The following is a 27,639-nucleotide window of genomic DNA, read 5'->3' as shown; positions in this document are numbered from 1 at the left end:
CTGAAGGTTTCACTCTGGACATTGTCCCATAATTGGTTCTCTCTCTCTTGAAGCCCTGACGTCCTGTATGTCCATTTATTCCTGTAGACCAGTAGGCATCATGCTAGGCCTGGGGTATGCAGAGAGTAAATTGGAACTGGCCATTCCCCGCCGAGTTAGAGGTGGGGTGGGATGGAGCCGGAGATGCCATTAGATAAGTAACATTGGCGCTCCATCCCAGAGGAGAAAGACTGGCATTGCCACCAAGGGGCAGGACAGCTTATGCCAAGGCACAGAGTTTGGGAAACGAAGTGAGGGCTCTGCTCAGGCTCCTGGCTAGGCCAGGGGTCGGCAGTGACTGGCCAACGGGCAGCTGAGGAGCTCAGGCTCTGCCTTGCGGGTGGCAGGGCCTTTGGGCGACAGGGTGAGGGTGAGGGTGTGGGGATGCGGAGAGCTGTGGGGCGCGGAGGGCAGGAGCCCCAGGCTCCCCGGGAGGGCCGTGTCCACCTGTGCACAGCAGTTCACGGCGCCCTCCCTGCTTGTGTCTCGTAGGTCTCGGATCCGCAGAGAACTGTTCATTGAGGAGATTCAGGCCGGGAGCCAGGGCCAGGCCGGGGCCAGCGACTCCCCGTCGGCCCGCAGCAGCCGGCCGGCGCCCAGCTCCGAGGGCGACAGCTGTGACGGCGTGGAGGCCGCCGAGGGCCCGGGCGCCGCGGACGCTGAGGAGTCGGGCGGCGCCGCGGCCGCCACCAAGTCTCAGGGAGGGCCCGCCGAGGCCGCCGCCCCAGAGGAGCAAAAAGAGGAGGCGCCGCGGCCGGCGGAGAAGGCGGAGCCGCCGCCCTCGGGGACTCCGGCCCCGCAGGACGCCGACGAGGGCCGACCCCGGGCACCGCTGCCGCCCGAAGGCCCCGCGGACGGCCCGCGGCCTGTGCCAAACCCCGCGGCCGCCACCGGGGAGGACGCCGCTACCTCAGCCGCCCCGGGAGAGGGCCCCACCCGGGCCCGGGACGCCGCCCCGAGTTCCGCTTTGCCAAGCACCAGCGCGCCGGCCGCCCGCAGGCCCAGCTCGCTGCAGAGCCTCTTCGGCCTCCCCGAGGCGGCGGGCAAGGACTCGCGAGACAACCCCTTGAGGAAGAAGAAGGCCGCGAACTTGAACAGCATAATCCACCGCCTGGAGAAGGCCGCCAGCCGCGAGGAGCCCATCGAATGGGAGTTCTGAAGGCGCCGCCTGCCCGTCCGCCTGGCCGGCTGCTGGGAGCCGCGCGGGGCGGGGCGGGACGGGGCGCGCAGAGGGCGGCGCCGACTCCACGGCCTGGACCGTGTTGCGCACTTACTGCCCTGCGGGCCACAGGGCAAAATCGCCATAGGCCAAGGTGCATATAGAAAACAAAGGAGCATTAAGCCCAATCTTTGTCGTGTTTTCAAGGAAGAAAACGGAAATGTGTAGTCGAGCTTTTTTGTACCCTGAAGTGTTTTTTTTATTGCCCTAAGTGATTTCCACAGGTTCTGGAATAACTCTTACAGCTTTGCCTTGCGCCCTCCTCTTTCGTGTGGGCTTTAAAAAAAAAATCAAACCCACATATTAAAAGGGGGCTTTTTATCTGCCATCTAATGGCTTCAGAGCGATAATACACTATTATCTTCTTAAACCAGGAAAGGGGGAGGGGGGATTTTTCAGAAAAATTAAAAAAGAAAGTTTTTGTAGCTGTTCAGTTGCCACTAAGAGATTGCACAGTCAAACCGACTCTAAACACACTAGTTTGGATTCCTAAATATTTTCAAGTAAAGAATCTTCTCGTTTGAAACTTTGAATTAAAATAAAACACATTTACTCCACATATTTTTTAACAAAAAGAAAAGTCACATCAGGAAAATAACTGATTTTGTGGTAGCTGATGTAGTGTTTTATTGTACGTGAATAGAATCCTGACATGTAGTGCACATTGATCCATAGCTTTAACTGACTCTGGGCTTTTGCTGGCCAGGGTCTGTTTAATACACTCCATTCTAGGCCAAATCAGGACAAAAAGAAAAGATCCGAATCTAGGTATTTTATAATCTGCTTTTTAACCTCTAACCGCAGAGCACGCTGATCAGACCTCATATCTCGGAGGTTTAGGAGACAAGTTAGAACTGTAGCATGTACCCGTTCATTTCGTTTAATTTATGGTGTCTACGTCTGTGTTAGTGCGTCTGCACATATGTGAGCATTTAAAGAAAGGAGGAAAGCGTAGGCCACTAAAGTTCCGGGGCCAAACGGCCCACCCCTCGTAGACAGCAGTCTTTCCTTGGCACAGAAGGCACCACACCTCACACCACTCTCCCAGGCGCCTGATGGACTGAGCCCCACCAGGGGACGCCGCTCCCTGGGCCTGGGCAGGGCTCTCGCGCACTCTCTCTTTCCCTTTCTTCCCACCACAAGCACTGATGACTGTTGAAGTCGTGGGAAGCTTCCTTCCCTGCAGAAGAGAGAACGTAGCAATCTGGGCTCTGCTCCCAACCCCGTAGAGATGGCCCAAACTGACACCAAAACGTAGATGCTCTTCACTTCCAGACCGTTGACCCTCCATTCATTTTGCTCTTGGAGCGTTCTTTTATGCAGTCTTTTACTTAGTCTTTTAGGGCAGTCTAAGTACAAATCAAAAGTCTAACTTGTCTCTGATTCCTCCTGTTGTCTATGTGTATATGCGTGAGAATAGAGGTGGATGAGAGTGTGCGTGTGTGCGTGTGTGCAATTTTATACGTCTGTGTATTTTCTTAAGTACCTGTGCACACATAGAGTGCATTACTGCCACCTTTTTTCAATAAGCTGTTTTATCAGTTATGGCTTCTACAAGTTTGCTAATTTAGACTCCTTTATTGCCATATCTTTAAACTAACAATAGATGATTTCGGTATATATATATATTTTTTTTTGCTTATTTATAGGTGCTGTATTTTATTATCTGATTGTTAGGAAGGGATGAAAGGGGCAAATATTCTTTAGAGGGATAGACTGCCGGCAGTATTGGGTATAATTTACAAGATGTAGTTGTCATACTGTATATTACTGATTGAAAACTTTTTGACCGTATTGTGTATCATTGAAACCTTTGTCTTAGGTCAACATCTTTGGATGACATTTTAATGGTGCATTCATTATTTCTTAAGTTTAATTAATATTATCTTTTTTTGATTTGGGGGTGGGAGGGAGTTATAATTTTAGAGGTATGCTCCCGCTATTACACCTCAGTGTGCTTGTATTAATTAACTTGTAGGACTTTGACTGTAAGATGTGAAACCACATTTCTTGCATGATGTTTTAGAAATTATATATTTCATTTACAGTCTTTTAACCTGCAGCTGCAGCACTTAGTTCAAGTTTTCACAAATTTAAGAGTCACTACACTAAAGACAATGCCTTTTCATGAATAAGAAGTTTTCAGACGGCTCTAGGAGGCTATGAGGCAGGCCATTTGTCTTTTGATAGTTGCATCATCTCTGAACTTGAAATCTGGTTCAGTGAGAAGAGAATTCAAAATGGAGCAGCTTAAGGGGAAATAGATTAACATCTGGCTCAATTCAGGTGCATTAAGAAGAGCGAATTTGCATTAGTGACCCTTAGGACAGTGAGTAGCAGAGCCCCTGACAGTACTGTGGTGTCCTCTCCACAAAAACCTTGAGGGAATTTTGTCATCATGTGTGATGAATCACTAAATATCTGATTTTCATCAGAATCAAAAGCAGGGAGTTAACAGGAAATATTAGGGTAGTGTTAATTTTAAAGGCATGACTGTTATATATGGAGGTATTAAATCTGAAGAAATTGAAAAATTGTAAATTTGTTAATTCTTGTGGCCAAATAGTAACAGTCTAAAACAGCCACTTTGGCTCTTCCAAGCAATTTAGTCATTTTTGTTATTGTGTTTTTTGTGGGGGTTTTTTTTTAAGTAGGTTATTGTTTATTTCCATTCTGTCTTTTTTGCCAGACTTACATCTGGGTGCTTGATACAATCAGTTGGTTAAATTTTGCTTGCAGTTCTGTATTTGTATTTTTTTCTTTATTTATTGTTTTTATTGTGATCCCAACCCTATGCTCTTTTGTGTTTAAGCTATCACCGCCTGTAATACTTCTAAGAGCCGCCACTAAATAACAGAAACCTGTCAGCACAGGAAGTGTCCCCCTCTTCACTGCGCCCCTCATTTTGAGTCTAAGGGTTGATCTTTCATCTTGATAAGCAATATTCAAGTGCCTTGAACAGCATCTTCTCCGTGGGGTTTCACCTTCAGCTGGCTGGCGTTCCAAGCAGTGGCTCCCACAGGCAGCTGACCTCCTCCTCTTTACGCTCCATCAGTTTAAAAAGCTGATTTGTACCTCTCCCCTGGGGAAAACAGTTCCATACAAAACACTAACACTTCATTACAAGCTCCATTATACCATTTTAAACGGCTTCTTTTTGTTAATTGGAGGCAGTGTTCATAACTTAAGGTTTTTGCCATTACTTAGCTGGCTAAGTGGAGGCTCAGCATAAAATCAGTGTTCACATCAGCCTCTTGCCCCTTGGTTCCTGCCCATGCTCTCCCGTGGTGTCTGAGGTGCAGGGTGTGTGGGTTCTGGCCTGGACCCATCCACCGCCCGGCTCCCAAGTGACTTTCCTTGAACCTCCAGATCAGTCGGGATGTCTGTGATTTCTGTCCACCAGACCACTTTTCTTGAGAAAGAATAACCACAGCCATTAGCTCAATTTAATTATTCTCAGAGCTGACCTGCCTGAGGAACATCACAACCCGAGGTGGCTCATGATCAGCACACTGCCCTGGGATGCAGGCTTGGGAGAAGTCTCCAGGAAATGCCAGGATCTTGACTCGTATGACTACTCTCAGACCCTGGCCATTGTATCTGGGAAAGTGACTGAGGCAAGAAGGTAACCATTCATGGCCTCCCTGTACTTCCAGTGCACAAATGCCTCCCTGTCCAGTTTCCTTCCTGTTGGCATCTTTGTTTTCTCCCCATTTAAAATCCATCCTGTCCAATATGGACGTCCAGGTCTCCTGGTTGGTGGTCCAGACCCAGAGGGCTACGGAGCTTTGGGTTAAGTGTTCCTCTGTGCTCTCTCTGGCACGCGAGTCCCCCACCCCGGGTCCAGCTGGCGAGCTCCAGGAGGAAGGCAACACCCCACCTGCCTCCTTGGCCAGGGCACATCAGTCAGGAGCAAACCTAGCAGCAGGCAGGTTGTGCTTTAATCCACGGGAGCGCTCCAGTGTCGGCTGACTCCCCTAAGATCATGCAGCAGGCACGCTCTAAGAGACTGGAGTGAGAATCACCAGGCATCGCGGGCTGCAGGAGGGTGCCTTCCCAGCTAATGTTGGACTGGGTTTCTCTCTTTCTCCTGAACGCATGTTCTTTCATGCAGGAGTAATCAATGAACTCTATTGACATTCTGTGCAATGTTTTTCACTCCTCTGATTTTAGAAAAACAAACCTTTCTGAAAATAGCAGAGGAGCAGGGTGAGTATATGCACATCCTGGGATTAGCACAAAGTGGAACAGTGATAGTGACTTAGGAGAGCTGGAGCTGGGGGACCATAGCCTTTACCTTAAATGCACTATGACAGCCGCCTCTCAACAGGCCTATGAAAACAAGAGTCTGCTTGTGGCTATCCCAAGCCCCTGCTTTTGGAGGCCAGAAAGCCAGCTGTGAGGGGAGATGTAACAAGGCGAGGTTCTGGCATGTGGTGGGCTGTTCGCCGCATCCCTTCAGGCTGGAGGTTTGGCTCCTTCCCTGGATGTCCTCCCTTGTCACAGCCCTCATTTATCCCCGTCTACCTCACTAGCCTATGCTCCCATTTGACATCCCTCCTCACCCACACCCCTTGGAACCGTGCAGCAAGTGGGCTGCGGGGAGAGAAAAAGCTAGAAGGGTGGCATCCATGATCTAGGCCTAGTGGGCAGGCATCTTCTCTCTCTTGTGAGCAGAACATGACAGACAGCTGTGCTCTGTGAGGCACATGGATTTTTCTCTTGACTTCCACCTGTTCTTAAAGATCTGTCAGCTGTTTCCTTGGCAGGCAGGGACAGTCTCAGGCCTCAAAGGGCCTTGTCTTTGGCCTGCCTTTTCTTTCTGCCCATTTCTGCTCAGCTGTTAAGATCCATCACAGTCATTTTCCTTGCCCTGGGCTGCCCCTAAATGGCCACATGAGGACACTTCCCTAGGGTTCCTACCTGGCATTGGGGAACTCTATCTATTCTCTCTGGCACTGGGAGGTTGGGACTTCAGCTCCACTGTCACACTCCTTTGGAAACATCTCAAAGATAGCATCCTCCAGCCCACTCACCTAGTCTTCAGTCACATGGCTCTTTCTTCCCAAGAATATGCCAATCTCCACCCAGTGCTAAAGGAAACCAGCTCCCAGGGCTGTTGGTTGGATGTGGATCCATCCACCCTGGTGGCCAAAGTGTTCTCCTGATGGAAAGAATTTGGAAGTGGGAGCGTAAGATTTGTGCCGTCATCATGTACTTGAGCATTTACCGGTAAAAGCTCACATGTAAAAATGCCCCCAGTCCTTCTGCAGTTTCATCTGGGCCTTGATGGCAGGTCAGCCTTTGTGACCCACAAGGCAGAGCTCCTGCCCTGAGTGGCAAGGTGGTGGCCTGGGACTCCAACGTGATGTAGTTCCATTTCCCGGTCCATTGAATGGCAGGCTGGCCAGCTCGCTTGCTTGCTAAGAGATTGGTCAAATTTGACAATACCATTCCCATTCCCATCAGTTTCTGCCTTTTGATAGAGGAAACCTACTGGGGGAAGAGAGGAAGAAACATGTTTCCAATTAAAGTTCCAAAAAGATCCAGCTCTAAGACCCTTAGAGCAATGGTCACCAACTGGTGGTCCGTGAGGTCCGAAAGGTTGGCGACCGCTGCCTTAGAGGGGTGCTGAAGTTGATGCCAGAGCCCTCTGGGTGAATCAAGACAGCAGAGGACAGGGTGTGGGGAGCAGCCAGCTGAGCGAAATGGGCCCCATCCCAGAGTTCCTGCCCCAGCAGCCTGTGAGCCTCCTGCCTGGCCAGGGAATAAAGGGAAATGCAGTCCCCCCTCACCAGTCCCACTTGCAGGAACTGCCCCACTGACCAGGCCGGGCTGCCACCTTTCCACCACCTCCTCCCCTCCAAAGATCCTGTGTCCACGCTTAGAGTGGCATCATCTCCATTTTCGTTTTTGGATGAAGTGACATTTAGCTTTAACAAGACATTTCCAAAGCGCCTAGTCTCCTCAAAAATGCTGACTTTAAAAGTTGGGCATGTAGACAAAGAACCCTAAAAAAAGATTAGTGAGAGAAAGACATTAGGCTATCCATAAATGTGCGCTTTCCCCATCCCCGTCCCTAAACTTTTAAAACACCTTTGAGTTGCTTTTATGGTCATTTTATCCAGTACTGTTAAGAAGTGTAGCCTGTGTTACTGTAATTTCTGTAGTGTTTAGGCTTTAGTTTCTACCACAAAATATGCTATTTGCTATGTATCAAGCTTTCTGTGGTCAGAAAGGAAAGGTGCCTTATATCCCAATGTCACGGCTACATCCCTATGGAAAATAATCAGAAGCACAGTGTGTATGGAAGCATTGGGACTTCCGTTGGTGAAACCAGACCCATCAGCAAGACACATGGAAGTGGCACGGGGCTGCTTTTGTTCTATAGTTCCTTTTTTCTCCTTTTTTATTTTCCTTTTTTTTCCTTTTTTTTTCTTTTTTTTTTTAGTTTGCTTTAAACAGAAAGCACTTAAATAGATGACTATATGTAAAAGCTCTGTGCAATAGAAATCATTTTTCTTCATTTTTAAGAGATAATGTATTGCACACCAAATGAACTCAAAGTAAGCTTTAGACCAAGACGATTCAGGTTGTGGATGAGTATGTTCACTGTAGTTCCGTTTATTCATGAACTGAAGGGAAACAGGCTTCCCTCCCCGCCTGCTCCCGGCCTGCCCATTGCTGACCACCAAGCTAGGCCTGCAGGGCGCTTGGCCAGAACCGCTGTGGGGGTGTTTGTGACTCAGCAGCTGAGAACCTCCCTTCCAGCACTTAACCTTTTCTTGTTGAGATGGATTGACTGCTACTGACCTGCCAGCGTGCGTGAGGATAATTATAAAAGGATGTTTCCTTGAGGAAAAAAAAAATTATTTCTATCCTCTTCTATTTATTATTAGGTTAATCATTTAAGTACTTATCAGGAGTATATTGTTGTTTTGTGTTGTTGTTGTTGTTATAAATGCTTTTTGCTATCACTCCAGTGGTTACTGTCTTCTGCCTCCTGCCCTCCCCATCCCATCCCCAAAAAAGAACCGAAGGGCCTGGGGATTTGACTGGGGACAGAGACTTCTGCCTCCAGAGCAGCCACTCAAAAACTGGTGGTCTTCACGTGTCTTTTTAAATGAGAGTTGATGAACAAAAATCTACCCGTGTGAGGAAATGCCGAGTTGAAGAACACTCGTGTGAGGAGCTGCAGAGGAGACTTAGAAAAGCAAGGTTGAGTTCCCCAACGCCTCCTAGAGCCTCTGTACGACTTCTGGGTTCATGAAGTTTCAGCGAGGAGCCCTGGTCAGAGAGGGCGCGGCGGCCTGGCCAAGGCTATGACTTCCGAGGGAGAGAATGGTTTCTTGCAAGGCTCACGTGGGTTGACATGTTTTAGTTGGCTGTTGTTGCTGTTGCTGTTGCTGCTGTTGTTGTTTTTCTTGCATACGAATTTGGTCAAAACCATCTGTTGAAGCAACAGTGTTCTTAGTTTGGCTGTGGCTTGAGGACCCACACCAAGGAGGTCATGGGGGAGCCCCTCTCCCCCTTACTGTGGTTAAGTGTGTAGGGAAGTTAGATGTGGGCAGAGCTTTCTGAGGTAGAAGCACAGCCAACAAGACACCCAGTTGCTTGCAAAGGGGTGTGAGGGCGAAGTGGGTCTGGCCTCAGGCCTGTGGGCTCACGCTTATGGGCACAAGAGAAGGAAGCTCCCCCAGGCCAAAGCAGGGGTTGAAAGGCACCTCGAGAATTGCCAACCCCAGCTGGAGCCAGACCGCTGTCTCTGCTCCTATCCACCGACCCCCGACTCACTTTCCATGTCATGACTTTTCCCCTTCTCTGAAGTCATTTGGAGGTCCTGGTTTTGTTCTCATCTCTCAAAGAATGCCCTCCAATGAAATAACTGTCCTCATCCCCTCCCCAAAGGGTTTCCATTTCTCTCTAGTCTATGTATGTCTATCTCTTGAGCCGTTTTCTGCCTCTTGAGAAAACGGGCATCTCATGTCCCACCATCTGAGACCCTTCAGAAAATGCTGTGCATTTTGGAGATGTGAGGATTCGTTCAAAATTTTTAAAGCATTTGAGAATAGTTGTTATAAAATAAAAGTGGGAAAAGAAAAGGTTTTCCCACGTCCCTTTCCACTGAGTAAGACCTAGCTCTTTGCAATTGTGCAATAACTACTTGCCTACGAGCGGGTAGCCACGCTCCTGTCCAGACTACTACACAGCACAAGCCAGGCGCACTCATGGAGTGGCGACTTCTTCCGGAGAATTCTTAATAAGCTCAGCTCCCCCCCCCCCCCACAGTGTATCGTGGTGTCTTACATTTTAGCAGTATTTTATATTTTCTGTAATGCACTAAGTCTTAGATGTTTTTAGAGCTTGTTTGTTAATACTCACAATCACAGACTTTTTTAAAAGATCCTCACAGAGACCCAATTGACCAAAAAAAAATTTTTTTAAAGGCATCATTTATTTGTACAAATAGCTTTGAGAAGCCTCTGCTGTGTTGCTGTGACCCATCTCTGGTAACATTTTATTTCTTGCTATTTGTTTTCAACATTAAGAGTCAAAAGTTGCTCCGGCTGGCATGGGGGTGGGGGAGGCACCCGTCAGACCCTCGGCCTTGTCCCTTCTGTCTTTGGTTAGCCATACGATGTTTGTTCTCAGCACTGTACAACGGTCCCTATATGATATGGAGAAGCAATATCACTGTATGAAACTCACACCATGTATTATTATTCACTAGCACCCTAGGTGTGATAATTGAAGTAAATATCTTTTATACAAACACAAGAATGTGTGGGTCGTTTTTATTTAAAGTGCTCTGGCCTGAGAAGCAGCAAACACTGTCATTCTGGGTTGAAAGGCACCTGGAGAATTGCCAACCAAGGCAGCCCTTCCTCCACCTTTCCATGCTTCCGGTGGTGTGTGGCGTCCTGGCAGGTGTCAGCAGAAACCTGGGCCTGGGTCAGATGCAAAGGCCTCACTGTCCAGTTTCCCATGCAGACATGGTACCTGCTCCATAATGGCCTTTGTCCCTGCTCGCTGTTGTCACCCTTATTGTTTGGGTGCCCTTGACGCACTGACCTTCCTAGCATCCACTTTATTGTCTGTGAAAAGGTGGCCAACAGTGCTGGGCCCGGCACTGGGCTGATGGTAGCTTGGTTGCCCAAGGCCATGGACAGGCACCTCTGCCTGGCCTCAGCCTGCGCTGTAGGGTCTCGCGTTGTGTCCCTGACTCCTGATGTGAAGAAGGAGCAGCCGAGGGCACCTGTTAATGCAGGCCAGTGAGTTCCCACTCAGAAAAAAGGAAACGGTGTGGTGTGGGTTTCTGGAATGATTTGGCTCCTGAGAAGGGGCCTGTCTCTCCAGCCAGTCTCGGGGCTGGAGGTGGGAGAGCTCTGAGAGTTGGCTGCTAGGTGGTCCAAATGCTTGTGACAGCTGTTTCTCATCTTGAGATCTACAGGGTTGGAAGAGAGTCGCCATCCTTACTGATGTAGGACTGATTGGGAGGTGTTTGTTCGTTGTGCGTTAAGCTGTACTTTTCAGAATGTGAAGCTCCTGTATGTGACACAGAAACATGAGTTAAACGGGACTCGAACCTCATGTGCGAGACCCCGGAGCCTGGGACAGTCTCGCATCAGTGCCAGGTGCTCCCGGCAGCCCCAGGTTTCATCTGGTCACTCAAGGACATGGGTATGTCTAAAGCTGCCCCCAAATCTCTGCCCCCTTCCCCTCAGATGGGAGAATTAGCGTAAAACCACTAGAGCTCTACCAGTTTGACAAAGTCAAGTCTAGCTCAGCTAACGTTCTGCTGTTTTTGTTTGCTAGTTTAGGTATGCCCCGGTTTTTAAAGATCCACTAGCTAAATTAAAATGTAAAATGTTAAAAAAAAAAAAAAAAAACCAGCACAAAGTCCTTTTACCCCTAAAATCTCCCCAAGTGCTTTTAAAGTGAGATTTAATTAAGCAAAACGGCAGTTGCACATGGTTTTGCAGGCCCGACTCTGCTTGTCTAACTGCCAGTTCCAGAGGCAGCCGAGGAAGCAAGATTTCATGTTGTGGCTGCAAGCGGGCGGTGCCCCCGCCCCAGGCAGAGCGCTTAGCCTCCCTGTGTGTGGCCTTTCTCCTTGCCCTGTAGTTAAGTGGGTCTGAATGAAATAATGTGCCTTATTTGATGCCCCAAGGAAACACAATTGCAGATGTACAGGGAATGGCAACAAGATGATATAATTATTGGAAGGAGGGAGGGAGTCGTCTGCCATGATCCCGCCTGCTGTGTTTAAAAGGGCCTCTAGCCCCGGCCCATTGGCTCCGTTGTTTAGAGCATTGTCCCGTGCACCAGGAGGTTTCAGGTTCAATTCCTGGTCAGGGCACTTACTGCAGGCAACCAATCAATGTTTCTCTCTCACATGATGTTTCTCTCTCCCTACCTTCTTTAAAATCAATTAATGGGTGAGGGTTTTAAAAACGGGGCCTCCAAGTGGCTATCTTGGGACCTGGTTGCTTCTTCCTCCGTGGCTCTTGGATGGCGGCTCGGGGGTCACTGCTTCCGCATAGGCACAGCATTGGTTCCTGTAGGGTGGTGAGAACCGGATTGTGACGTTGGGGTGCGGTGGGGCTGGTCTTCAAGTTCTTGATGGGAGTCTGCCCCCCCCCCCCCAGCGTGAAATGAGCTGCGTTCATGGACGTGGGAGATACAGCCCAAGCCCAGTTTGGGTAGACATTCATGAGTTCCTGCCTCTTCCAAGAAGCTTGGGTTCTCAGAATGTCGGTAGAACGCACCTTTATTTTTCCCAAGCAAAATGGTTTGTGGACAGGTAAAGCAGAGCTGCTCTGTTTGGGGCGCGGTGGGGGTGCTCCAGGGAGTTAGATTTGAGGACCCCACTTATTGTACAGGGGGCCTTCGGGCCATTCCTTGTGGTCAGGGGGCACTGCGTTGGAGCTGGAGACCCAGCATCTTCTCTTAACAGCTGGTGTGACATTGGGCAAGTCTTAGATCGTGCTCAGGAAATCTTTTCTGAAAGAATGAATGAATTTAACTTCTTTGAGCTTCTCTTTCCATCTCTGGCAAGGGAATATAATAATGCCAGACTCACAGGGCTGCTGAGACGATTGAGTGATAATACCTGCACACTGCTCAGCATGGCGCCTGTGCCCATGGCGGGCACTCAGTGCATGTTCGTGGCTGTCGACCAGGGTGATAGACAGGGCATCAAATACGGCACATTTGGTTGCTAGAGCAGCTGCCTGCAGTCAAAGTTGTTTCTTCCTTGGGCCAGAGCAGGAAGGGCCCCTGCTCAGGGCAGGGCTCTCCGCAGGTTAGCCAGAGCACCAGCAGCTGCTAGCCTCAGCTCGCCGGTGGTGATGCCTGTGATATACCAATCGGCACCAAGGTGAGGCAGCAGAGTCCTCCACACCCAGCAGCTCTCCAGCCCCTGATGAAAACTCAAGTCTCAGTGTCCTTGAATGTCGTAGGCTGCCACCACTGGACTCAGTCACAAACAGGAAGGAGGACCCTCCCTGCTCCCCACTCTTGTGGAGAAAGGGCTGCGCCCTCCACAGAGGCGGCTTCCTCTTAGAGACCCACCTAACTTAAGCATCTGTCAAAGCTGATCCCCATCCAGTTACAACCAAACCCAGAAGCCTCCCATGTTTGAGGAGACTAGATCCTCTGGGGCCCTGGTTCCCAACTGAAGGTGACTGTATCCCTGGGACACTTGGCAATGCCTGGAGATGTTTGGGGCTGTCACAGTGGGTGGGGATGCTACTAGGAACTACAGCCGTGATTTTCAACCGGTGTACTGCAAGAATTTTTAAAATGTCAGGGGCACTGACCACTTTTCCCTTAGATTGTCAAATTTTTTTTTAAATGACAACAGCCAACACAACAATAGCCATCCTGTGTGACTGAATCAAAATTGTACCTATTTTTTTTCTGTCAGATTGGCCAAAAAAAAACACATATTTTTTGGTGTGCACAGAATTTTAGTAATTAGTTTATGTGTGCCATGAGATTTTTAAAAGGTTGAAAATTGCTGTTCTAGAGGATGCCAGACACGCTGATAAACATCCTACGATGCATAAGAACAGTCCTCCCACGCCCACAAACAATGGCCTGGCCCCAAACATCGCTGGTGCTAAGCTCTAGCATGGCAGAGTTCCTCCTCTGATACATGGAGCTGATTGACAGTCGCTGAGGACTGCTCTGGGCCAGCGATGTGCTCCAAGCTAGGTGTCCAGTGGCCTCAAGTCGCTCACAGCCCAAAGGGGAGACAGACCAGGTGCTGAACCACAGCCTAGGCTGGTCTTGTCATTGGCACTGAGGGGCATCTGAGTGGCAACTTGGGAAAGGGCAGACTTCACAGGGAGCGGCCTTGAAACAGGAGGAGGCACTTCTGGTAAGCAGGCCAGGACAGTACACCAACTGGGGGGCGGCACATGCACAGAGGCAACAGTGTCAGAGGGACAGAGAGCGCTGTGCTAGGGAAGGTGCACCGGGCGGGAGGAGTGACCACATTGATAAACACAAAGCCAGTCTGGAGGTGAGCCAGCTCTAGGTGAGGCTGTTCTTTCCACCCGACATCTAGAAGGACTCGGGTGTCACCGAGAGCATCTGCAGCCGTGCTGGGGTGCAGGGGTCCCAGCTGGGGAGAAAGTGTCCCCAACCCCTCCACCAAGTGTGCACACATTAGCAAGGTGCGGGGTCACCCTGGGGCTTCGTGCTGGCACATGTGCAGTCTCAATGCCAGGGCCAGTTTGTACCCGTTAAGTTTGAGTTGCACATCTAAGTAGAGAATGCGCCCCGCAAAGGGGTGTCCTGGAGATATACTGGTACATCGAGCATCATCAGCTTACCAATGGACTCCAGGCGGCCAGAGTGAACGAGCAGAAAGAGAAAGGTGTGTTCTCAGCTTAGCAAGGGGGAGAACGAGCAAAGGAGACTGAGGAGGAGCGGCCAGCAGGACAGGAAGCCCAGGAGGGTACAGTGACCTGGGAACCAGGTGCCGATGGGTCAGTAAGACGAGGGCTGAGCACAAAGAGATGTGTGACCTTGGTAAGGACAGTTGACATAGTGAGTATCTGAGTCTGATGGGAAAGGTTTAGGAAAGTGAACACTTGGAATAGAAGACTTCTAGCTGGAGGGGGCATTGAAGTCAAGAGGAGAGAGAGAGTTGGAGCGGGGGGAGAGGAGAGGAGAGAGAGAATCAGATGGGGGAACATGCTCTGTAGTTGTGGAAAGGAGAAGCAAGAGCTGGTGCTGCAGGAGAGGGAGGACACTGGCCGGGGATGGGAGCCCTTGCACAGGAGTGAGGGGCTGGCACCTGCAGCACAGGGAGTGCTCAGCACTCATCTCTGGCCACCTGGGGACAGACAGGTGCAGAGGCGGCAAGAGGGTGGATGTGTGAGCTGCTCGGCTCCCCTCAGAGCTCCCCACGCAGAGAGATTTGTGCCTTTAGCAGCCCCAGAGCGCCTACCTGGCTTGCAGGTGGCTGGCTGAATAACACAGAGTCCCCCACACACCCCGCAAAGAAAGTGGTAGACACAACATCCCAGGCCTTGCCATCCGGCTCCAGTTGTGATAAGGTTCTGCATTTAATCAGTGTGCAGTCAGAAGTCATTCTTGACCTTAAGTCATACTCCAGCCTCCTTAAGTTTTGACCTTGACCTTGCTTTGCTGTTTCTCCCCTCTGGTGGTCCGTGAGGTCCGAAAGGTTGGCGACCGCTGCTCTAGGAAGCCTTCTTAGATTCCCCCAGAAAGATGTGGTTTTAGGAACTTGCATGAGGGTAGGAGGCTGCCTTGGGCCCATCTCACAGGGGCTTCTGCCACCTTGCAGAGGCAAAGAGTTCTCTCCACCCTCCCTCCCGCTCCCCGCACACTCATCTATCGCCACTCTCTCCTAGATGCAGGTGTCTCCCCCAGCTGCAGATACTCCGTTTTGCATGCTCCATACTCCTGAATACCCTCTCTCAAGCACATCCCCTCACACAGTGTCTGCCCATCGTGCTGCCCCATCTGGCATCTGTCCAGAGTGGTGCCCAGGTCCCTCCGCCACACCCCTGCTGCTCCCCGCTGCACTACTGTTGGACCAAGCTCTCCCAGCGGTTCACTCCAGCCCTCACCCCCACAGCCTTTCTTGCGACACCAGTGATCCCTCCTTACCCGTTGATGCCCCCTATTCAGCTTGGTGCCTTAACACGCGTTCTCTTGTCCATCCTGCCTCCTGCTTCCTCTTCTCCGGGTCCTTCCCAGGACACCTCTGAAAATGTCAGCGTCCCGGGAGGCCCTGGCCATTCTCACCGCAGTGCTCTCTGGACTCCCACGTCTGCTGCTGGGGCTCAGCCAGCCCTGGGCCCTGAGCTCTCGCCAGCCTGCATCTCTCACCTCAGGCCCAGGGGTCCAGCTTCTCACACAGAGGTCCCCTTAGCTATTCACTAGCATATCATGGGCAGTAGAGCCAAACCACACTGCTGCTCACCCATTCCCCATGTCGGGGCCAGTTCTAGGCATGGAGGAGGCACGCCCCTCCTTCAGGGATACCAACGTGGTCAGTCTCCTGGCCTTATCCCTCCAGTGCAGAATGACAGGTCCATCCATGGGGCTCCCAGACAATGTCCAGGTCCTGCCACTGCAGCCTCAGGTCTGTGCCCCTGCTTAGGGCCTTCATTCAGTCTGATCCCATCACCTGCACTGCCCAGCCTTGCCCAGCCTCTTCCCTGGGGCTCCCGGGCAGCCAACCTCCATGTCTGCTGTGAGCATGCAGCCAGCCCTAAGTTTCACACACAGCCACCTCTTCACTCAGCCTTGCACCCCCAGAGATCAACTTAGTGGCTAACCCAGTGTCTGGGTGTGTTTGCAGCAGTGGCAGGCTGTCCAGGCCAGTTTAAGAAAGCGCCCTGGCGCCGCAAGCTGGGGCTGCCTGGGATGAAGGGTTGCTGTCAGGGCCCTCACACATTCACAGTGTCACGTGTGTGCTCGGGCAGGGATCTGTGTGCCCAACCCTGTAGCAGCAAGCACAGACACAAATACACAGGAACACCCGCCTAGGGACCCCACATCTCCCCCGTGCACACAGATGGCTCCAGAAGCTGCAAGTCGCTCCTACCCCAGGGTCCTGGCTGAGACCAGGCTGGATGGCCACAGGCTGGTGACAAACAAAATATGCAGTCCACGGGATCATCTCACTGGCATTTTATCCAGCCCTCATGTCATGCTTCCCTCTGCACCATGCTGCGTGCACACCTCCAGGGACACGGGCTCGCTCTGCTGGGCAGCAGTCCGCCGCTCCACAGGTTCCCCCACCTCTGCCCTGTCTCTTCTGTCCCCCGGGCCCTCATCCCTGAAAATGGGATGCTCCTCACCTAGCCTTCTCGGGCTCCACACCTCCATGCGTGCTGGGGCCTGTCTGCCCACCCCCACGGTCAGTCGCAACACCATTTTTGGATGTGCTCCTGATGTGCCTGTCCTTATGGATGCCCCGTGGCCCGAGCGTTCCCTCTCACAGCTCCTCTCTCCCATCTCACCATGACTTCTGTCCACCTCACCTCCTAAGCATGTGGTGCAGCAAGGTGACGCTGCTCTTCAGTCCCATCCTGCGTGTCTGAGACCAGAGGACCCCACCTCCAGGTCAGCGGGTCATGGCATTGGGGGTCTCTCTGGGCCTGTTGCCCATGGGGTCTGCTTAAAGCTCTCGTAGGCCATCCAGGACCTACAGGATTCCAACCCTGCATCCACAGGCCTCCCTCTTTAAGTTGGCCCTGCCCTCGGGTTCGATCTCTTCCCCCAGCCCCACCTTGGACCCTCACTTCCACCACCACCACTTACCTGCCAGGTACAAAGAGGTATCAGTAATGTCTAAAGGAAGAAATCTATTCAGGATCTGAACCATTTGGGTCTTCCCCCATGTGGGGAAGGGCTTAGACATAGCCCGGGTGGACACCCTGGGGTTGGCCTCAGGCTGGGAAGCCTCTGTTCATCTGTTCTGGCTGACTGGACTGGGGTGAGGTGTGTAAAGGGTTTGGCATACAGTGGTCACCTAAGAGATGGAGCAGGTGGGGGTGAAGGAGGATTCACAGTAAAGGAATCACCTGGAAGGCACAGGGGCCCTGCTGGTATTGCAAAGCCTGGGGCCTTTGGGCATTTCTGAGACCACAGTGCCCCCTAGTGGCCATGCAGTCCTTCCAAAGGACAGCACTGTGTGCCTCAGGGCTTGAGCCTCCCTCTCTGGGGAGGTTTGTTGTCACCATTTTACAGATGAGGCCCAGACCAGGTGGTTCAGCTGCCCAGAGTCACACAGCCAGCCAGAAGTAGGGCCAGAACTCAAACTTGGGTCTGCCTGGCTGCCAAGCCACCACTGTCCGCCCTGCCAGCGGCTGCTGAAGGTTCCCATGGGGCTTGGGCTGGGAGAACACCCCCACATTTCCCACCTTCCAAAAGGGCAGGGACGTGGATTTGCCTGTTGGGAAAGACACTGTACACTTGGATGGAGGAGAAAGGGACAGGGGATTCCTGGGTCCCCCCCATCCCCACCACTGTACTGGAGCCTGTTGGGTGAGGGGTTACGGGTGTCAGCTCCAGAGTTGGGGCCCCTCACTCCCCCAGCCCTTACTTGGTCTGAAGGAGGCCTGCCCACCCCGCACTGCACCTCAGTACCTTTCTCCACCACTGCTACCCCCGAGGCCCCTTCTGGTCACTGACCCAGGGCAGCAGCCCTGGAAGAAACTTGGGGCTCCTTGTGTTCAGCCTCCTTGCCCTGCTTGACAGGGCAGGGGGTGGCCAGGCTCACCCAGCTGGTCATGGCAGAGCCAGGGTGGACCGTGTTTCCTAAGTCCTGGACCTGGACTCCTTCCCTTACCCGGGGGTTTCATGAGCACAGAGTGTTCTTGGGGCCAGGAGTGCCCCTGATCCTGCTGGCTGCTCCGATGGCAGTCCTTTAGGCAGAAGAAGGTGAGGAGGGAGCAGCCAGCACTCCGCTGTGGCCCCCAGGAAGTCCTGCTTACGGACTGGTGGTTGGAGAGGCAGGGAGGGGACAGGCACCCTGGGTCCCACCAGGCTCCCTCTGATGACCGTGTCTTCCTTTGGCTACAGGGCGCTGTGCAGAGCTGCAGGTCCACGTCACGGAGGCCATGGCCATGGTGACTGAGCAGAGGGAGCTGATTGCCCGCCTGGAGCAGGATCTCAGCACCATCCAGTCCATCCAGCGGCCAGATGCCGAGGTGAGCCCCCTCTACTCCCTCCCCCCTCACCACTAAGGGCTCTCTCTCTGGGTTTTGCCTGTTCACTTCACCTGGAGGCCCAATTCGGACAGAGGCAGGCCTCCTCCACCTGGCACAAGCACCCTCAGGCACTGGTGTGGACCCCTGCCCTGGGAGCTCTGGGCAGGAGCAAGGCCAGGATTTACCCACCCATCTCACAACTAGAGGACCGGAGGCCCAAAGATCATGGGAGGCTGGAGTCCAAGGGCCCTTGGAGGTCATCACATGACCCCCTCATTTTATAAATGAAGAAATGGGGCTCAGGAGAAACCGGGCTGGCCCAGGGCACACAGCAGACTGGCTGGCAGGACCAGGGATGCCAGCCGCTGTTGGCCATCAGGGCTAAGTGGCCAGGTGAGAGCCCTGCCCGGCTCCAGCTTCTGGGGTAAACTCGGTGGGCCCCGCCCTCTTTTTCCTGGCCATGAGAGGTGGCCTCTCCAGGACCTCCTGTGGCCACTGTGTACCTGCCCCTGCTGCCAGTCTACTCTAACTGCTCCTTGCCCCCCATTTGCTTGGCACCTGAAAGACTGTGTTCAATGCCGCATGTGAAGGTACCTCCCCGCCTCTCCTCTCACCTGCAGGGTGCAGCCGAGCACGGCCTGGAGAAGATCCCAGAGCCCATCAAGGAGGCCACCGCCCTGTTCTATGGTGAGGAGGGGCCGACCTGACCCCCCAGGGCAGCCATCGGCCAGTAGGGAGCAGGGAAGGGAGAAGAGGTGATGCAGCCAGAGCCCTGGTTCCAAAGAGCATGCCCCCTGCCCCAAAGAAAGTCAGGGCCCCCATCCCAGCAATGCAGCAGCAACATTAAGGAGGGGTGAGCTCCCCACTTGCCCTTGTAGGCCTTAGTCTGTAATGCCCCCTTGAGGTCTTGACCCCTGTGGCCCTGCCAGTGGCCTGTAGAGGGCTGATGGGTGGTGGTCAGCTCCCTGGGGAGGACTTGGCATGGAAATGCAGCCAGAGAGCTCCCAGCGCTGATGGAGAGGTGGCCTCCTCCAGGGTGGAGGCCAGAACCTGGGAGGGGATACTCGTGGCTTCCAGCGAGATCAGTGGTCCTTCACTTCCCCTGGAGCTGGAGTCTGACAGATGCAGGGGTCTTGGATCCAAGTACAGAGTAATGGGGTGGGGCCTGGCCTTCAGACTATGGCAGGACCTCCCCTCCCAGGGCCCCTATTCTCATGTCATACCCCTCCCCTTTCCCCAGGCCACCCTTCCCCGACCTCTCATCACCTTGTGCTTAGACACCCAGTGCCTTCCACCCATGGCACTTGGCCAGAGCTCCCTTGGGGCTGGAACCACCCAACCTGAGGGCCCACTGCTAGGCTCTGACTCCTTCCACCCCAAGCCACTCTCCCCTACTTCCTAGGACCCATGGCACCAGCCAGCAGCACCCTCCCCGAGGGCCAGGTAGACTCACTGCTGTCCATCATCTCCAGTCAGAGGGAGCGTTTCCGGACCCGGAACCAGGAGCTGGAGGCTGTGAGTCACATGCGTCCCTCCCCTACACTCCTTGGACCTGAGGACAGTGGGGGACACTCAGGCTTGGGGGAGAAAGATGTGTCACAGACCCTAAATTGCAGAGGGATTAGATTTGCTCTTTGCGGTCAAGGAGGGATTCCTAGAGGAGGCCGTGCCATGCTGGGCTTTGAAAGAGGAATCAGACACCCAGGGTAGAGGAGATTACGTGAGCAGAGACACGGGGACAATACGCCAGAAGGGAGTGCAGGTCATTCCAGGGCTACCGTAAGAACACAGCGTTGCCAGGCGAGTGCCCCATAGCCAGGTTGGAGACCAGCAAAGGATTTCAGCAGGGGAGCAACACTGCCGGGCTGGAGGGCAAGAAGGGTCACTTGGGCAGCTAATTCAGGACAGAAGGCTGGGAGTGGTCACCGTCATCCAGGAGGAAACATGCAAAGCAGGTGGGAGACTTGGAGAAGCAGGGGCAGGCTGGAGGGAGGAGGGTCTTTGAGATCGATAGAGATGCACAGTCTAGGAATGTTGCAGTGCTCTGTGAGGTCCGAGAGAGCCGACTGGCTGCTAAGCACCTGGCTGGGGGCCTTCCTGGAGGAGCACCATGAGGAAGGTGACTGGTCCAGGTGCGTCTGGGCCTCTGATGTGAGGTGCCTCCACGTGGGCACTGTTGATACATGGATGGTGACGGTAGCGCCAGCAGGAGGGCTGTGGTCTTGGAAGGGTAGGGAGCAGGACCCGAGTGAGTGAGGACGGAGTAAAAGCAGGAGCACGCTGTTTCTTTTAAAGCCTCCAGATGTCCCCACAGAGGGAGTAGATACTGGATCCAGAGTGCAGAGGACCCAGTGACAGACCAGGGGAGCACCCAGAGTGGCACCATCCTGGCTCTGGGGACTCTGCAGACCGCCCCCCCCCCATCCCATAGAGCCAAGCCCCCCCCCCACCTGCCCCCCTGATCGCTCTCCAAGGAAGAATAGGAGCCAGGAAGGTTTCCATCCTTTTCAGAGAGCCACTGCTTGAGCTGATGATGGAATGTCTGGACTCTTCCTCTCCAAACACACAGTTCCCCCATGGGTTTCCAAGCTCAGACCAGGGAAGGCAGACATTCACTGAGCACCCACTGCAGGCCAGGCCCCGTCTGGTCCAATGACAAGAGTGGGCCAGATCCAATGGGACCCTCTGTGATCCAGGCTCATGAGGCTTCAAAAGAGGGATGTTAGGGAGGCTTCCCTCACCACTGCGTGCACGGGCAGTGGACTGGGAACAGCCACATGCCCGCCAGGGACTGGGACAGCCACACTGTGGAATGCTATGCAGCCCTCAAAAGAAGGCCTTCAGAATAAATTACATGGGAGAGAAAAAGTGTTAAGTATTCTACCTTTTGCTTTGAAAATCTAGACTTTTTATCATGTACTTTTTAAAACTTATGGCAAAACACACACAACATAAAATTTACCATCTTAACCATTTTTAACTGTACAGTTCAGTGGCATTAAATACACTCACCACCATCCATCTCTAGGACTCTTCATCTTCCCAAACTAAAGCTCTATACCCATTAAACACTAACTCCCCATCCCGCCCCCCCCCCCCAAGCCCATTCTACTCCCTGTTTCTGTGAATGACTATTCTAAGTACCTCATGTGAGCAGGATCATCCAGTGTTTGTTCTTTGTGACTGGCTTATTTCACTTAGCATAATGTCCTCAAGCTTCCTCCGTGTTGTAGCATGTGCCAGAATTTTCTTCTTTTTTATGGCTGGATCTTATTCCATTGTATGGATAGACTACATTTGTTTAGCCATTCATCTGTTGATGAACACTTGGGTTACCCATCTTTGGCTACTGTGAATAATGCTGCTAGGAATGTGGGTGTGCAAATAGCTCTGAGTCTCTGCTTTTAATTCTTTGGGGTGTATCCCCAGAAGTGGAATTGCTGCATCATTTGGTAATTCTGTGTTTACTACCATGTCCTTTTTAGTGCTGTTTGAATTGTTAACAATATGAAGAAAACACCTACTTAAGCATTTGAATAAAATTGAAAAATGAGGTCCCATTTCACCTTGCCCCTAGATTGGCAGACATTAAAATCACGTGGTATAGGATTCCATTTACATGAAATGTCCAGAATAGGCAAATTAATTGAGACAGAAAGTAGATTAGTGGTTGTCAGGGGGGTAGGGGAAAAGGGAATGGGGAGTGACTACCAACAGGTTATTGGGGTGATAAGATGCTTTGGAATTAGTGGGGATAGAATTGTGAAGATTTTTTTAAAAACTGAATTGTAAACTTTAAAATGGTGATGTTTATGTTATATGAATTATGTCTCGATAATAATTTTTAAAGGCTGATAATACCATAAACAACTAAAACATGATGACACCTGACCCAAGAACTGTGACTTCTGCCTGAGGCAAGGTCACAGGAGGAAAAGGGACGCTTCCCAGAGCCGGAGAAGGGTCTTAGTAGGTCAAAGAGGCCGCAGGTAGCGGAGCAGTAGCCTTGCCAGCATGGAGGCCTCTCCCCCACCCCCTCCCCGCTGGCCCTGCTGCCCACCCACCACTGCCTGCCCACAGGAGCACCGCATGGCCCAGCACACCATCCAAGCCCTGCAGAGTGAGCTGGACAGCCTGCGCGCCGACAACATCAAGCTCTTCGAGAAAATCAAGTTCCTGCAGAACTACTCTGGCCGGGTGAGTGCCCTCCCCCGTTTCTACCCCAGTTGTACCAGGCAGGGAGAGAGGTAGTGCGGACACTCCAAGGCAGGAGGGGCGGAGGCAGTGACCTGCTGGGCAGCACTGGGCTATCTGGCCCCCTCTGCCTGTCAGCTGTCCTCCCTAAGCTGGGGAGAGCCCCCCCACACAGGGCCCTAATGGAGGCTCATGCATCAGCTTCATTCAGGAGGTGGTGAGGTACAGCAAGAGGCAGGAAACACAAGCTTACGTTTGTTTAAAACCAGAATTTGGTCCAACATCCCCAAAACAAGAGAACAGAGCGGGCCCTGGCAAGTGTTCCAAGTGGTCACAGTGTCAGCCCAGCACCAAAGGTTCTGGTCAAGGGAACATACCTGGGCTGCGGGTTCGATGCCCAGCCTGGTTGGTATGTATGCAGGAGGCATCCAATCGATGTGCGTGTGTCTCTCTCTGTGTCTCTCTCTCATTCTTTCTCTGTCCCCTCTCTTTCCGTCCTTCCACTCTCTCTAAAAATCAATGAAAAAAATACCCTCAGTGAGGATTAACAAAAAGAGAGAACAGAGTGGAAACCTACTCACTTGGTTCTGGGCCCAGGAGGGCTGCTGGCTTCTCTCAACCCTCAGGCTTCACAGGGGACCACCTCATGCGAGGAAACCCTTCTGTGACTGTGGAGAAACAGAATGGGCGGTGACACTTCTGATGGGGGCCTCCCTGAGACATGACCCTTAGCCACTAGCCACCCATTCCACCATTGGAGCTGTTCTTGGGCCACCAGAGGGCGCCCAGACTCTGTGCAAACCAGGAACACACACCTGGTGGCTGGCTGGGGTTTCTCTGCCTGCTCCCACAGCCACCCCACACACTCCCAACGAACACCTTCTAAATCCACCTCCTTGCATGGGTCCCAGCCCTGTTTGTCATTCCAGCCCTTGTCTGGGCCTTCGTTCCCCATACCTGCCCTGAGGCACAGAGGCCCTGACCTCATGGGAGACCTCCGACCCTGGGCAGCGCCCCTGGACACGTGGCACCAGCCACATTCTCACCGTCACTGTGGGCCCCCTTCCCCACCTTTGCTGTGCTCCTGAGGCTCCCTTGTGATTCTGCCAGCCTTCCCTCAGCCCAGGCCTTCCTGTTGAGCCCCCATGACGGTCTCCTTTCTCCCCACACAGGGCGGTGGCAGCGATGACACGGAGCTGCGGTACTCGTCCCAGTATGAGGAGCGCCTGGACCCCTTCTCCTCCTTCAGCAAGCGGGTGTGTGAGCCTGGCCTCAGGGCCAGGCAGGGCAGGGACATCTGCAAAACCCACCCCCTCACCTGGCCTCAGCCCTCCCTTACTCCCCACTGCACCAGACCACCAGGGCCCCCTGCACGCCCACTTTGGTGCCATGGAGGCCCAGGGTCCACCCTGGGTGGGCCCACAGCACCCAGAACACCTGCCTGATGGCTCTGTGAGAATGTGACAGTGAATGGATTAACCCCACGTGTACACTTGGGGGTGGGGGGCAGGCAGACAGGCAAAGAGCTCCCAGTGTCAAGTGACCTATAGTACCCCCCCATCTGTGTAACTCCCTCCCCCACCTCCCAGGCCACAGAAGTCCTGCCCATAAAGACTCCCATAGGCAGAATGGGCCACCACAGAGAGCAGGAGGCAGATATCCCTGGGAGGAGCCTGGGGCATCACACAGAATAAGACTGGGCACCAGGGCGGCCCCTGGCATTCTGCAGGAACAGCGGGGCAGGGTCTCTTTCTGCAGCGAGCTTGGCTGGGCCGGTGGGGTCCTTAGGGGCCCTCTCATTATCCCTCCCACTTCAGGAGCGGCAGCGGAAGTACCTGAGCCTGAGCCCCTGGGACAAGGCTACACTCAGCATGGTGAGTCCCCACCTGGGAGCCCACCTGCTCTGGGCCATCAGAGACACTAACCCTGACAGGCCACCTCACCACCTGCCATCCAGTCTGGAGAAGCCCCCAGGACCCCCCTGACCTCTCACAGGCCCTACCAAGAGTGGCTGTGTGACCCAGAACAGGGTCCCCTCCCCCCTCTGGGACAGCTCTTCTTGTGGTAGATTCTGGAATCCTGCTGCCGGGAATGCCATTCTTTAGGATTCCTGTGGCCCAGATTCCTGGCCTGTACAGTGGAACAGGAGCCAACTGCCTGCCCCTCCCTCCCCTTGCTGCCCTGGAGCCTACCCTGCAGGAGCCCAGGGCAGCCCTGCGGGGGTGGTGAGGCCTGTCCCACTCCCACTCCACACCTTGCTTTCTCCTCAGGGGCGGCTGGTTCTCTCCAACAAGATGGCGCGCACCATCGGCTTCTTCTACACACTGTTCCTGCATTGCTTGGTCTTCCTGGTGGGTGCCTAGGCGGTGGTCAGGGCTGCATTCATCATGCTCCCCTCACCTCCAGGGCAGAAGGGACCCAGGCCATCCCCAAGCCCCACCCTCTGCTCTTGGCCACTTCACTCCCCTTTGAGGGCTTAGCCCAGCCTGGGGATGACAAGCCCACCTCCTGGGCCCTCTGGGAGAGGCCTGGCGGCTCCATCCAGGCCTGGTCCTGGACGGGCTTGGTGAAGGGAAGGGCTGCTGTGGGAGTCTGGGGAAGGCAGGAAAGAGGGCCTTACTAACTCTACTAAGGGTCAACCAGGTGGGCTGCACACCGAAGGGACATCCTGTTAGTGGCACAGCACACAGGCCTCATGATGCCTGCATGTCCACTGTGTCGGGGAGAGGAGAATATGGGGTGTGCCTATGGAGGGCCCGGCCTCAGACCCCACCCCCATTGAGGCCACAGTCCAAATGGCCCCTATCTGAAGTCCACTCTGACCCAGGGCCCGGCAGGTCCTGGCCTTGCCAGTGGTATACCCAGCATGTTAGGGGTGATACTTCCATGTCCAGGCCTGTCTGACCATCTTGGAAACAGGTGGGCACAGAAGCATCTCTAAGGCCCACCAACCTGGGGTCTGGGCCCTGAGCACTGCCCAGGGCTGGAGGTGGATGCAGGAGTGCCTGTGCGGCAGGACGGGCAGCTCATGGTGTCTCTGCCTGGCCAGGTTCTCTACAAGCTGGCGTGGAGTGAGAGCATGGAGAGGGACTGTGCCACCTTCTGCGCCAAGAAGTGAGGATGCCCTGAGCCCCCACCCCCCCCCCATGGCCCCACACTGAGCCCCGCAGCACCACTGAGCTCCTCCTCTGTTCCCTGTCCCCCCCCCAGCCTTCCACCATTGCCCCCCACTCTGGTTCACCTCACAGCCCCCCAACATGCCTGCTGCCCTCAGCCCCCACCCCATCACATGGTGCTTGACCCTGGAGATTTCTATGCCTCCCCCTCGCACCCCCCTCCCCCCCCCCCCCCCCCCGCCACCGCACGCACACACTTATCTCCTTTTTACACGCAGCCACAGCAAAGGTTTCTGTGTCCCACAGGTTTGCTGATCACCTGCACAAGTTCCACGAGAATGACAATGGGGCAGCGGCCGGTGACTTGTGGCAGTGATGTCTTGGAACCACCCTGCTCACAACAGCGATGACTGCATTCCCCACCTCTGCTTATTCAGCTGCTTCTAATGACTTAGGCTCCCCTAGGAATTACCCCATGGAAACTGCCCTTGCCCTCCACCCAACAGTACCAGAGGTCCTAAGTCCCCTTGGGCTCCCTTAAAAGAATATCTCAGCCACTTCAAGCCTCCTAGGTCCAGAAAGTTCCATGGCCCAGCCAGGCTGAGCCACATGGGTCTCTCAGCCCCATCTCAGGCTGGTGATCTGGCCTGGGCCCTGCCCACAGCTTGACCTCTAGCCCTGGTAGCAGGGATGCTGTGACACTGCATTCCACTGTTTCCGGCCACGGTTAAACCAGTTAGGATCCCCTGGGATCCCTCACCACCTCCCAAGATGTAGGGGACCCTTCCTTACAGGCCAGGAGTCTTTGAGTCCATCCCCCTAGCCTACCTTTGTCACACTCTACCCCACCCCAGACCCACCATGATTTTTGCTTTATTAGTTAGCAAGGTATTCTGGCTTCTAGGTGAGGAGTCTGCAGTGAGCACACCCCATGCCAGGGGCTCTTCAGACCTAAGGACTGGTCTGAGGGGCTCAGGTGCTTCTTGGCCAAGCAGAACATCCTAGCATGGCCACCTTGGGCCACTGACAGATCTTCCTACATTAAATTTGCACTTGCGTGTTCAGCTTTGAATAAACATATGGTTGCAGCCACACTGGTGCCCGTGCCCTGTGACTGGGGATATGAGAGTCTGGTGGGTGTCTGGCACTGCCCCTGACACACAGAAGGTCTCTCCCCCTTTTTCTGTCCTGGAATTCCATGATTGGGTTCAGAGCTTTGCTGAAACCCAAACCCACAGTGTCTGAGTTCTCTTGAGCAGACCAGTAACCCAATCAAAAAGAGAAATCCATTCGTTTAAAAAAAGAAGCAAAAACAAACAAACAAACAAACAACTCGTTGGTGGGTGTGGTCCAGTAATTAGAATGTCAGCTCCCACACTGAGGAGTCTCGGGTTCGATTCCCGGTCAAGGGCATGTAACTGGGTTGCAGGTTCAATCCCTAGCCCCTGTCAGGGTGCATGCAGGAGGCAACCAATTGATCTCTCACTCTCTCTCTCTCTCTCTCTCTCTCTCTCTCTCTTTCTCTTTCTCTCTTTCTCTCTCTCTCTCTCTCTCTCTCTCTCTCTCTCTCTCTCTCTCCCCCCCTCCCTCCCTCCCTTTCACTCTCTCTAAAAAAAGCAATGGAAAAAATATCCTCTGGTGAGGATTAACAAAAAATCAGACTGTGGTTGAATGTGTGACGTGTGTTGGATGTGTGACATCAGCTCCTGGGGAACCACTGCTTCCTTCTGTGTGCCCTGGAGCCCTGCTCTCGTGTCACTTCATGTCTCTCCCTGTCCCTTTCCCTTGGGGCCCTGCTTGCCATACAACTGTGGAGCCCATGCCCACCAAGCCCCCCGAGTGCCAGCGTTGCATAGGGACACCTCTGAGC

At 53.4% G+C, this 27,639-nt stretch overlaps 1 protein-coding gene across 4 annotated transcripts in view; it reads left to right on the top strand.

The window, feature by feature from the left end:
* CUX1 (cut like homeobox 1) overlaps nucleotides 1-26,863 on the top strand; it is a 365,895-nt gene extending 339,032 nt beyond the window's left edge. For 2 of the 4 annotated variants that reach the window (XM_080682650.1, XM_080682649.1), the window contains exons 15-23: nucleotides 18,332-18,459; nucleotides 19,080-19,146; nucleotides 19,862-19,974; nucleotides 22,540-22,656; nucleotides 23,826-23,909; nucleotides 24,471-24,527; nucleotides 24,924-25,004; nucleotides 25,703-25,767; nucleotides 26,076-26,863. In XM_080682650.1, the coding sequence (XP_080538776.1) occupies nucleotides 18,332-18,459; nucleotides 19,080-19,146; nucleotides 19,862-19,974; nucleotides 22,540-22,656; nucleotides 23,826-23,909; nucleotides 24,471-24,527; nucleotides 24,924-25,004; nucleotides 25,703-25,767; nucleotides 26,076-26,145 (782 nt within the window). In that variant the 3' untranslated portion in view covers nucleotides 26,146-26,863. Of the gene's footprint in view, nucleotides 1-531; nucleotides 11,125-18,331; nucleotides 18,460-19,079; nucleotides 19,147-19,861; nucleotides 19,975-22,539; nucleotides 22,657-23,825; nucleotides 23,910-24,470; nucleotides 24,528-24,923; nucleotides 25,005-25,702; nucleotides 25,768-26,075 lie in introns of those variants that run through there. The other 2 variants (XM_080682652.1, XM_080682651.1) reach the window with 1 other exon arrangement.
* Nucleotides 26,864-27,639: the final 776 nt, after the last annotated feature.

Source organism: Plecotus auritus (assembly GCF_963455305.1).
Source record: "Plecotus auritus genome assembly, chromosome: 7".
In the NCBI taxonomy this organism is placed as follows: domain Eukaryota; kingdom Metazoa; phylum Chordata; class Mammalia; order Chiroptera; family Vespertilionidae; genus Plecotus; species Plecotus auritus.
This window is presented reverse-complemented; position numbering and strand designations above follow the sequence as displayed.